The sequence below is a fragment of the Buceros rhinoceros genome, unplaced genomic scaffold (assembly GCF_000710305.1).
Source record: "Buceros rhinoceros silvestris isolate BGI_N320 unplaced genomic scaffold, ASM71030v1 scaffold25981, whole genome shotgun sequence".
NCBI classification, from domain to species: domain Eukaryota; kingdom Metazoa; phylum Chordata; class Aves; order Bucerotiformes; family Bucerotidae; genus Buceros; species Buceros rhinoceros.
Genome location: NW_010392894.1, coordinates 1 through 12883, shown reverse-complemented (window position 1 = coordinate 12883; position 12883 = coordinate 1). Strand labels below are relative to the sequence as shown.

The 12883-nt window shown below is 44.9% G+C and overlaps 1 protein-coding gene across 1 annotated transcript; it reads right to left on the bottom strand.

The window, feature by feature from the left end:
• Positions 1-2731: 2731 nt before the first annotated feature.
• MAPK15 (mitogen-activated protein kinase 15) lies at positions 2732-11512 on the bottom strand (the record flags this gene model as incomplete). The annotated part of the gene is made up of 11 exons (XM_010144671.1): positions 2732-3054; positions 3496-3769; positions 4596-4701; positions 4946-5083; positions 6193-6250; positions 7602-7741; positions 8611-8774; positions 8932-9062; positions 10073-10163; positions 10945-10974; positions 11414-11512. Coding segments are annotated over 11 exons (1554 nt in total), but the record flags the coding sequence as incomplete, so codon positions are not given.
• Between the last annotated feature and the right edge of the window lie 1371 nt (positions 11513-12883).

The following is a 12883-nucleotide window of genomic DNA, read 5'->3' as shown; positions in this document are numbered from 1 at the left end:
AGCAGCCAAAATTGGGAAAAAAGCTGAAATGGATTTCTTACAGTTACTGCATATTGTATAAATGTATATGTGCCAGTTCAGATACAACCCCTGTTACAGGCGTACGAGCCCGTAAGCAGATGCTGTGTGTGCCCTGACTCTGTCTGCTCTCGGTCGTGAATCAGATCCGGGTATCGGTGGCTCCCAGAACGAGCCGTAACGATCAGTACAGTTGCCCTCTGCCAGATGATACAGATCGCAGTGATGTTACTCTGGAAGAGAGGACAGGCTGTATGGATACAGAGCCTAGCCCTGCCGTGTGGCATTCTTACTCTCATCATTGCGTACCTCCCCAGCCTTCCCTAAACCTACCTGCTGCAGCGGCATTCCATAATAGACAAGTTAGAAATTTAACTATTTCTGTAGTCCCAGATTACAGGGATGACATTTTAGAATTTTGCTGTGTTTGATGAAGTTTTTAGAATTTTATCTTGCTCAGTGTTCAGCGTAGAAGCGTGTTCCTGACCAGAACTCAAACTCAGACTCACCTCTTTTAGCGATACGTTGACTACCAGGTGTTGTAGGTGTATACACATATTGCACAGAACCAGGGCACTTGGTAATAACAAAAGCCATTTTAAGAAAAAGACAAGTTAGTGTTACAGCCCGTCACCTCTCAGTCTGAGACTAGACACACACCCCCAGGATCTTCGGTGGTGTGTTGCTGGTGCTGGGCTTTCAGCAGAAGGCAGTGGCTCCCTTTTCTGCGCAGGAGAACTGGCACCTTCTCCTCACAGGAGCCAACGTGCTGCACGACCTGCTGCCCACACAACATGTTCACCCTGTCAGTGCCACTTCCTGTATCTGCCTGTGCCTGAGACAGACGGGAAATGCCCGTTTTATTAATATACCAGAATAAACCAGTACTTCACTGTGAGCTGCTCCCAAGGATGACCAGACTGAAGTGACCACACGTGGTACCAGAAGTGAATGTACTATTTTTTTACTTAACTACCCTCTCATGCTGAGGTCCTAACAGATCAAACGGGTGTTCTGTCCCTGGGTGTGGTGCTCACGCATTGGAATTCAGTGCCTGAATCCCCTCTTAACTGTAGTTCCAATGGTCTGGAGTAACAATCATTTATCACAGGTGAAGTAAAATTTCAGGGACAGGGACTTCCTACAAGAACTTCAAGTTAACGAGGAGAATGTATGAAAAATCAGCACCAGAACAGGAACATAGTTTTAAAGTTTACTATAGTCCCACTGTTGCCTGATAACATCTTCATGATGTTTCAGCAATGGTATCTCTTGGAACATTGCTTTCTGAAAGCAAAAAAACCCAAACCATATTACTCACTGACCAAGATAGCTCTGTGTTTTTCCCTTTCACACACAGCAAACACTGACTGAAAACCAAAGATCTTCTGTAGTGCAATATAAAGTATTTATTATGACAGTATTTACAGTATTACAGGTGGGTAAGCTATTAACTATTGTAGCAGAACTCACCTCTATTCAAAATGCTCTTCCACTTGACGTTACTGAAAATGAGTCACGGTTATTGTGTTCATTTAATACAGAAGAGCCATAGAAATTGGTGGAAAACAAAATGAAGGGCTTTAAGATTATCTGTGAAGAGTAGGTTTTTTGGTCTTCAGAGAACAGTTAGTTACCTGTTCTGCTCAAAAAAGAAAAAAAATTTCACATTTAGGCAGTGCACCTGAAACCAAATCACAGAATGGGTTGGAATGGACCTTCAGACATCATCTAGTGCAAGCTGCTGCCGTGGACAGGGACACCTTCCACTAGACCAGGCTGCTCAGAACCCCATCCAGCCTGGCCTTGAACGCTGCCAGGGATGGTGCATCCACCACCACTCTGGGAACCTGCTCCAGTGCCTCGCCACCCTGACAGTAAAAAATTTCTTCCTGTCCAGCCTAAACCTACTCCCTTCCAGTTTAAAACCATTGCCTCTCTTGTTCTGTCACTATAGGTCTTGATAAAAAGTCTCTCTCTGTCCTTCTTATAAGCCCCCTTTAGGTACTGAAAGGCCACACTGAGGTCTCCCTGGAGCCTTACCCTAGCTGAACAACCCCAACCCTCTCAGCTTTTCTTCATAAGAGAGGTGTTCATCTCTCAGACCATTTTCTTGGTCCTCCTCTGGACCTGCCCTAACTGGTCCATGCCTTTCTTGTGCTGGGAACCCCAGAGCTGGACACAGGGCTTCAGGTGGTGTCTCACAAGAGTGGAGCAGAGGGGCAGGATCCCCTCCCTTGACCTGTTGGACATGCTGCTGGTGATGAGCCCTGGATATGGTTGGTTTCTGGGGCCTGTATCGATACCAGGGTTGCCCCAGCCCAGGTGCAGGACCTTGCACGTGGCTTTGTTGAACCTCATAAGGTTCTCACAGGCCCTGAGTACTCTGAATATGCCTAAATATATTAAGTATGAGAATATTGCTGTTTTCTGTAAGTCAAACGGGGAGTATGAAGTGGCAGTATTGATAGTTCTCACAATATGGAAGCAAACCTTGTCTGGTAAGACTGGAGGGCAAAGGGTTTAGATTCTCTTTCCTGCTGGCTTATCCAGTGGAAGGTAGCACATTGTTCCGTGTGATGAGTAAAGCGTTTCCCTTCAGCTGGGGTACCTGTCAAGCGCCCGATACATTTTGCTCCTGGTTGCTGTTACTGGCTCAGTTAGGGGACAGATGAGCTGAGCTGTACTTCACCTGGTTAGAACACGTCCCTGTTCACTGCTCGTGTTGTTGGGAGGACTTCAGTATCGGAAGGCTCTGCAGCGCAGATTTGGATATGGTTCCATAGGCCTGGGAGTAACTGCCCATTGATGCTTTCGGATCACCAGCAGCTCCCATATTTGCAGTAACCTGGAACATCTTTTTACTGGACTTCAGAAGGGGACGAACCTCTTTGTTCTGTACACTTGTAGGAGGTAGCTGAGCATTTGCCTTTGCCCATGTGATTTGTCTTCCCAGTTTCCTATTGTTGGAGATTTTGGCCTGTTGAGAAGGTAGTGCAGAACAGTTCCTGATCACAGCACCAGAATTTGCATTACCTGCAGAAGAAAAAACATGAGAGAAAGTAGGAAAATCGTTAGGACATAGAACACAGTGACTGAGGCAGGGACAGAACATAACAACTGTCAGCCCCTGCCACCTCGCTTCATCTCAGAACAGAAATATTCAGAATAAAATTAGGATGTAGCAGCAAACAGAACAAGTTCAAAAGGGCATGGGAAAAGTTAACAGCAGTAGAGAAGCAAAGAGAAACCAGAAAGGGATGTGGAGTCAAGACTGAGGCAAGAAAGAGCCAAAGACATGTCAAAACTCATTCAACAGTGTTTTGTTCCGTCATTTTCCTCCCACACTTCCAGCCGCTCGTCTTGCCAGGAAAAATTCCCCCTATTTCTTCTCCCCCATCAATCTCTTTTCTTCTCTCCTCCCCACAGTAAAGCCCCATGGTGGATTACACCCCACTGAGGGAGGGTAGTACCTACTCTGAACGGTGGTGTGTGTGATGGGATTGTATATCACATGGACCTTTGGTCTCTGACATAAGGTTCTTGCTAAATCATCACTCTGGCTGGGTACTTCTGGCTGGACACTAGTTGTAGTTCCAGCCTGCGCGTGCGAAGTTTTCAGAAGAGGTGGTGTTGGTTGTCTCTGGCCTTTCCTGGTAGGTGAAGTCACAGGTTCAGACTGATGGAGCTGAATGTTTTCTCTCCGCACTTGCTCCTTTGGATGGCCATTTGATTTCTTTTCAAGGATCATCTACAGAAAAGAGAGGTTGGTTAGAGTTAACACAGCTCTGCAGAGGAGGGACAAAACATAGAAACAAAGAGAAAGACTTAGAAATAACTGCCATTTATTTCACAGGTAGGTAATAAGGATAATTTTAAAACTAATTTAGGGCTGGAAAGAACACAGAAATAAAATTCTCCATTGAAAGAGAGAATAGGCTGAAGCATTAAGAAAAAGGATTGGATGAACAGGCAATTCTGGCGTATCCCGAGGGAGAACACCACTAAATAAATGGGCGTTAGCCTTGGAAAAGACAGACTCTCTATGCCCAAAAGGTAAACACTACGTTGTTTCTTACCGTCTCTTCCTAGAACTTTGCAAAGCTGGTATTTTAAAGGCCAAAGCAACCTTCATTCTCGTTAGTTCATCATTATTTCTCACCTGCCTCTACACCCTACTATCTAGCAACAGAATCCTTGCCAAGGTTCCAGTGTCTCACCACCCTCATCATAAAAACTTTCTTCCTTATGTCCAATCCAAACCTACCCTCTTCCAGTTAAAAACTGTGACATGGCGTGGCAGCAGCCTCTTGGACTGTTGGATCCAGCACTGCCTATTTTCCTCTAACACAGTCTTTCTCAGACAGCCTGCTTTACAGATCTTTTATTTTCCCAGTGGGAGTCTAGATTTAAAGACCTCTCAAAACTTACGACAGTATGGAACTGACTGATACACCAACATCGTGTGGAAAGCCCAGGGGAATGCAAATGGAAACGACAGAATTCATCAAGGGTGGGCAGGACTGGCAGGGTACCTGGAGGATTGGGATTTGGGGAAACAGGATAAGAGAAAGTACCTCATATAACTTATTTCGATACTCTGCCACAGACAGCTGGGTGTCATCACCTAAAGGAAGAGTCACGTCATAGCCGAGAGAGGGCTCCCTGGCAGGACAGTGAAACCTGGGAAGGTGATAACACATAATGTAATTCACTAAGACTAAACACAGCACCACAGATCAGTGTTAGAAGGGACTGCTAAATCATCCAGTGTCTCTGGTGTAAATAGGGCCAGAGACAATTAAGAATTAGCTTTGTCTTCTTTTTTCTATCACGCACATAAAGAAAACTTGTGCCAGGAGCAGCTCTATAACATCTCGGAAGATTCTGAGGTTTCAGGGGAAACTGCACGTCACTATTTTCTCACCTTTTCACATAAGGGTGTTGCAGAGCCTCTTCTGCTGTGAGTCGTTTGTCCGGGTTAAATACTAAAAGTTTCTTCAGAAGATCCAAGGCAGGCAGTGGAGTAGAGGCTGGTAAAATCTCCTCAAATGTTACTCGCTGCCTAGAAGTCAGAAAACGATGATACAAGCTCCCAGTGAATTCACAGTGAAGGCATGAATTACAGTTCTGGGAATCACATCAAGGTGACACCTGACTCCAGAGTTCACTCACAAATAGCGTGTCATAATCCTGGACGCTAACGTGTAGGCCAGTGGGCAGGGTAAAATCTTTCACCCCTTTGATTAGGTTTGAATGTCTCCCTCCGAGTGCTGGGAACCTACATGACGTGCCTAACCTGCAGTTCTAGCCTTGCTGCAGTAGAAAGATAGATTGAGAGGTATCAGTGTCAGACACAGGAGAGTAACGAGTCCCCTGGACAGCTGGTGTCCCTGATGGAAAGGGAGTAATGCCCCAGGATGCCAACTGAAGAAGCCACCAAAGTCAGCATGAAAACGCACATGCTGTTCATGTGAACAGCCAGGGACCTGCTGGAGCTTACGGTGTGACCTGTCAGTCAGCAGCCAGAGAACTCGTACCACCTACAGCCGGGCGGTGCGTGTCGCAGGCTTGCAGGCTCCCCAGTGAGAAGGGATCCCCACTAGAATCACGACAGATGCAAGCAGGGAGTACTTAGGAGTGGTGAGTAATTTGCCATGGCCATAAGACTGTGCAAGAGTGTTACGTTTACTACTGTTTACTAATTAGGTATGCAATAAACACAGAATTATTGGCAGTCTGTGGATGTCATTGGAGGATCCAAAACAACCGTGACAGATACGAGGAAAAGAAAATGACAGTGAGAGTGGCTGAGCAGCTGGAATGAGGCCATCAGTCTGAACAGAGTCAGGCTTTCCACATGTGAGCCAATGACATCAGATACCCAAATGACACGGCATAGGAGAATAATCTCATTTTGAGAAAGTACACATGACAGTGTCTTGGAACGTAGCCCAGCCTCGCTTTGTTTTGTTATTCCCAGATTATGTTATTGGTCTTCTCATCTTTTTTTTAATTAAACTTTCCATCCCTTCCCTAGAGGTAGGTGAATCTGCAGAGAGCAGAAATCATTTCCGCTGGTGAGGACTGGAAGGTGAACTTCAGGGGAACTCTTTGTGAACATCATACAGTAGATTGTTGACTTCTGAGTCGCACCAAACATACAAGGCTTACCGGGAGCTCATGTGGTGGATAACTGAGGCCCTGTAATCTGACTGCAGAGCCAAAATATCTGCAATAATACAAAGATACTGTCAGTGCCAAGATCAGGATTACCAGAGCTACACTGTTGATGAAGGAAAGCAGATATTTGATACGAACACAGGAAATCATCCTAATGCATCTCAGTGGAGATCTTATGGAAGGGGAATGGAATATTTACTTACAAGTTTTCTAGGCTGATTTTCTCAATTCCTACTCATTCTACCATAGATTTCACAACCTTGCACTCTTACACCCACGTACACAGAAGCACCGAGACACCTGAGGCCCAGTGACCTGGCCAGGATCACTTGTGTGGAACACAGAAGACAAGGGATACCAGCTATTGATTTCCTCATCACACCCGCTGGGGTTCATTCTGATTGGTGACCAAGAACTGGTTTCTGCCTCTCAAAGAGTCAACAGTTGCTATGGAATTTTTTTTCATCAGAATCTTGCTCCTTTGGTCCTCCTAAGTCCCAGGAAAGGTGCTGCTCATAGGCTGCTTTTCCTCATTTGCAATAATGTTTTGAACAAAGGTCTGTTTTCACTGGTTTGGCTGAAAGAAAAAAACCCTGTTCCTGTGATATGCTGCAGCTTTGCAGCCATTGTCCTGTGGTGAGGACGCAGGACCTCCTGCTAATGAGTCATTTGTGCTGTGGTCTTGTCTTGGACAGATCTGGTCTCAACATTATCATCACATGCCTCAACTGTATTGTGAGAATGGAACAGCATTTTTTGTTATCAGTGCTGGCTATTCTTCTAAATCCTCCTTTGGTGTTTTCACACACATGTTTCCATTCCTATTTCATTCACAGCAACCAAATCTCTCATAAAAACTATAAAAAAAACTTGTAAGCTTGATTGGAATTCTCCCAAACTGTGATGATGTTGAACTGAAGGTAGTTATTTTTCTATAAGCTATTTGCCAGCTCAGTGAGAACATACCAACATGTAAACGTCTGTGGGCTGTTAGACTGAACTCAATCATCATCATCATGATGATAGTAATAATCCCTTTTGGATTTAACATGTATTTCACTTCTGTGTTTAGATTTCCAGACCAAAAAGCCCAGTTACGCTTTACCACGTGAGTCCCCCTGAGGTACAATTCTGTTTTAAACTGTTACCCTCTTGCAAATCTCAAAAATGTTTTGAGGGCCTGGTTCTTGTTTCTCATCCAGTCAAGTACCAGCTTATTTTCCTCTTTTCCTCACAATTATGGTTTGAATTTCCTTGAAAAGGTGTTAGAACAACTCACAAGAGATACCTTCTTCCCTTATCCAGCTGGGATGCTTTCTTTCACTCTCTTTTTTTCTTTTTTTCTTTTTTTTTTTCTTTTCACCTCTCCTCTAAACTCCTTCCCCACAGAAGAGTCCTACCTTCTGGCGATGGGGCAGGAATGACCCTCAAGATCTGCTCTATCTGATTCACTGTTGATGTTCCAGGAAAAAGAGGTTTCCCAAGTAGCAGCTCTCCCAGAATACAGCCGATGCTCCACATGTCTACACCTTTAGTGTAACTACAAATAGAACAGAACAGAGTTTGGACTAAATCAAGCCAATATTTTTCTGTACCTGGTATTCACATCATCTACATCTCATTTTGTTAGAAAAACAAGTTTGGTGACTCCCTGACTACAAACACTCATGGGTTTCAACTGTAACTGGCAAGCATAAACCAGAAAGGAGATCTATCCTACTAAAAGTCTGCTCTAGCGAACCATAGAAGGAAATACATTAAAGGTAAATGCCAGGACAAGGTAGTACATACTTTTGTTACGATCAACAGTAAAGATACAAGTTGCTGTTTGGAAACAACTGACTTTCCAGGGCGTAATGTATCTAGGAAGTAGTTACAATTACTTAAGCAAAGTAAATGGCAAACAATGGGTTAATGGCAGTTTGCAAAGCACCCACATCTCAAATCTGGGATACTAACCCAACCTGTATTTATTTTCTGATCAACAAGATTTTGTATGTTTCAGTTAAAAAACAGGCTAAGCCTGACTAACAGGCAGCTGATTTAACATTCGATTACAGAGTATTTTCTGAAGGACTATCAAAATCTCTCCTTAAATTTAGAAAAAAGGGTAAGGTACTCCACCAGATTTTGTAAAGATGCAGGTTTAAGGGGAGAAAGAACAAGTCTAGTGGGAGAAAGGATGACAAACGCGAGCTGATAATGTCCATTTAGATGGACAATCTAAGAAGCCAGGAAGGATGAGATTTTTATGTTGCAGAACTGAAGTTTAAATGCATATTGGGAAAATGGACTGACACTGCATCTGGTGGCAGCTAAATGAAAAGGTTTAGGACTTCTAGGCAGTAAATTTTCTCAGTGGGGCAGAAATTACAGGATCCCATCCCTTCTCTCACATGAAGCAGTTACCTCCGAGAGGAAAGTAAGATCTCGGGGGCTCGGTACCAGCGTGTCGCCACGTATTCCGTTAGAGCAGGGTTGCCTTGGTCCTCATTCAGCTGGCTTAAAGAACGGGCCAGCCCAAAATCACAGAGTTTAACAAAGCAGTCCGCATCCAGCAAGATATTTGAAGGCTGAATTGAACAAAGGACAATTAATAAGCTTTTTACTGTCTGAATGGCGGAAGATCATTATCAAGGTTCTTTTACTACTCCCATTCTTTTCATACTTTTCGATTTAGTGTTCAACAGAAAACTTGTGTGAAGGATAAAGTCTATGACTGAAATATACCTTCTGATCTCTGTGAATAACATTTCCTGAGTGGATGAATTTAGTTGCCTTCAGGAGCTGGTAGAGAATGTAACACTTGTGGATATCTTTCAGCAAATTCCCCTTCTTAATCACAGCATGTAAGTCTGTCTCTGTAATATACATCAGTAAAGGATTACCAAGTTGTGAATACAAGTTCCTCAAAGAGAGGCCAGAATAGAGCATTGTCCAAACTGTTATCCTTCAAGGGCACCCTCATCAGAGGTTAACACTGCCATTACCCACAGAATCACAGAATCATCTGGTTGGAAGAGACCTTTAAGATCATCAAGCCCAACCCTTCACCCTGCACTGCCAGGGTCCCTACACCATGTCCCTCAGCACCACATCCACACGTCTGTTAAACACTGCCAGGGATGGGGACTCCACCACCTCCCTGGGCAGCCTGTTCCAATGTTTAATAACCCTCTGTGTAAAGAAATTTTTCCTGATAATCCAACCTAAATTTCCCCTGGCACAACTTAAGGCCATTTCCTCTCGTCCTGTCATTTGTAACATGAGAGAAGAGACCGACCCCCACCTCACTACAACCTCCTTTCAGGTAGTTGTAGAGAGCAATAAGGTCTCCCCAGAGCCTCCTCTTCTCCAGGCTAAACAACCCCAGTTCCCTCAGCCGCTCCTTGTAAGATAGGTTCTCTAAACCCTTCACCTGCTTTGTTGCTGTTCTCTGAAGCTGCTCCAGCACCTCAACGTCCTTCCTGAAGCGAGGGGCCAATACTCACAGTACTGCAGTCCATGTTACCAGTTTGACTCGCAGCTCATGCTGTGGTAACCATTCTGTTATTGCGCATTCTGTTATGATAACACTGTGCATAGTCTCTGCCATGTGCAACTCTTCCGCCTCTACAAGCCTTCTGACTGGTTGCTCACTGCCGTCTTTCCTTCAGCCAGCCAGTTCTCATTTAATTATGACTCCCTCTAAAGTTTCACTGCTATTCCCATCTGATCACAACCGTTAGACATGTAAACGTGCACTGCTCCCACTTACACGTCTGCTGCCGTGAGTGCTCATGTAAATCATCAACACTGCTATGAAAGTCAGGAACAAAGACAGCTCCTAAGAGGGCTCTGTTTAAGTGGCTGATGCAATGCTAAGTCTCACCCATGGACTCAAAGATGAGGTAGATGTCCTTGTTGTTCTGAGCTGGGATAACGTCGAGCAGCTTGATGATATTTGGATGTTCTCCAAATTCCTGCAGAAAGAAGAGACCCAACACTCAAAATGAAGTGTCTTGCTTCTCAATCATAAAAGAAGACAATAACCTGTCTCTTGTTACTGTCTAGAACAAACATCAACATGCTCTTTCCTTCGTTATGCTTCTACTGAAATAAATAAATAAAAGATTGAAGGTTCTCCACAGTACAAAACCAGTTAATCTAAAAAAACCCCAATCTCTGTTGTCAGAGACATTAGTTCTAAAAATCCCTCTATTCCATTTCTGAATAAATCCAGCCAGCTTTATGCACCTCCTGTTTCCTACCGACCACAAGGAATTACTGTGGCAGTGGACATGGAACAAAGACGCCATCAGCATCATTAAAAAACCCTCCTGGCCAGGAAGTGTCTATCTGAGGTAGGACTCCGATCAGTCAGCACACCACAAACACAGGGATCTTGAACCGGAGGTGAATTCTGTCCTCACGTCTGCAGACTGACAATGCTGTCAAGACCATTTACTTCATCCTCAGTCTTAACAGCTTTTATTTCCTACAGCTAACTCTTCTGTGCACCGAGAGACTCTGGGCACTTCATGCTGCGCCAGCATTTGAATGGACTACCCCGAGTGTACAATCATAAATAGCTGCGCTGTAAAACCTGTGCTTGTATCTCTAAACACACACATGGGTTTGTTGTTGTTCGAACCAGAGACTCTTTATCTATTTCCATCTCAAATTCAGTTACAAACAGTATCAAAAATAATAATTTTAAGCTATCTCCAGCACAGTCTAACAACTGGGAACAATGGACATTACCTGCAGGAACATAATCTCTCGGAATGTTCTCTAGAAGTAAACAAAAAGAAGTTGATCACCATCTCATCAGAATGACAGAACAGAGTATGGACTTCCAAAGAGAGGGTCAAACCCGTTCTAACCTCTCGAGCAGAGGGAACCCTTAGGTGGTGGCCAGGCCAGCAAAAACCCAGCTGCTCCCGAGGGAGTCACACTTGTGATTGCTCACTACAGCACAACAGCCTAAGGGAGGATCAAATGGTGGGTGCCTGGGAGGACACTTTTTCCCCAGGGACACCAACAGTATTTCGTAGATACCATGATACACAAAGCTTGACATTTATTGCTCCTTTTTATACTAATACAGCTGTAGTCTGTATTACGTGCACAACTGTCAAATAACTAACATCTTTCAGAGATGTAAATACTGAAAAAAATCTATGAACTCCCACCACATCTTTCAGGGCATGTTAGAACAATGATTTCTCACCTGAGCATCTGTTCTGTTCCTGAAAGCATCAAAAATCTTTTTAACAGCAACTATTTCTCCTGTCCTGCGATCGATTGCTTTCCATACAATGCCATAAGCCTAGGGAGAAAAAAGGGCAGATGAACAGTCTACAGAGACATCTTAAGCACAGTTCTGGCCTTCAGTGGGCAAGTGGAAGGTTCTCAACAGAGAGGCTGAAAGAAGAGGTAATCACCAGCTGCCTAGAAGAGAGATTAGGCCAATGAGCAGTACTGGGTTGAGTCAAGGATGAAGAACATCTGTGCTGAGTCTGACCAAAGGTCCACAAGGTCAAGCATCCTGCCCCCAAAGCAGCCAATAGCAGATACACATGGCCGAGTGCAGGCTCCTGCACATGGGTCAGGGCAAGCCCTGGAATCAGCTCAGGCTGGGGGTGAGGGGATGGGGAGCAGCCGTGAGGAGAAGGACTTGGGGGTGCTGGGGGAAGAAAAGCTGGACATGAGCCGGCAATGTGCGCTCACAGCCCAGCAGCCACCCGTGTGCTGGGCTCATCCCCAGCAGCGTGGGCAGCAGCTGGAGGGAGGGGATGGTGCCCCTCTGCTGCGCTCTGCTCTGGGAGACCCGTGTCTCGCTCTGCATGTATGCGGTTCTGTTTGTGAAGCAGCCTCCAAAGGGAACCCTCAAACAATCTGGTGTTTCAGATGAGAGGATAACGTCGTTCTGCTCGAAGAACCTAATGCGTTAGATGATGGAATATATCCCACACAAAGGAAGAGAGCTGGTAACCAGTAACAAAACGCAGCAAACCTCAAATCAGAGGCAAACTTAGAATGAAATAGGGCCGTGAGAAAGATCAGCGTGAATTCAAAAGGAGAAAACCAAAACATTCTCTTAGAGAATAATGAGGAAAATGAGCCTCTCTCAAGTGCCCCCATGTAACTGCATGTGAGATACTTCACCAGTATCAACCCAACCAGACCATGGCCAAGAGAGGCCAGAAAGAAAAGCAGATAATCAGGAGGGGTTTAGAGACTGCCCGAAGGAAAGATCTTAGAAATTAATGTTGGCTCACATAAAAATACAAAACTTTACGGGGAAAAATTACTTGATGTAGTGTAATATTTGAGATAACGGGGTTCCGGTAAACACGGAAGAATTTGGCAGGCACAAACAGAAAACACACCAAGACGCAGATTCATTTCACTGTAAACCCGGTGCAGGCGCGAGGGCGGTGCTTTGCTGGCCGCCCTCCGGTAAGTCACCGGCGGAAAAGCCGGTGGGGAATTTACAGGTATTTCCAGTCGCAGGTGCTGCAACATCGCACCTTCCTCCGACATTTAGTAGCGGAACAGCTGTCAGAAGCCACAGACAGTTAGCGGGCTGCGACTTCGGGTTGTTTTTCTCCGTTGGGCGCAATAAAAGAGTTTTTCTCCAACTCTACAAACTCTCCAGCGCTCGGGCCCGCGGCAGGGCCCAGGAGACGGCGGACAA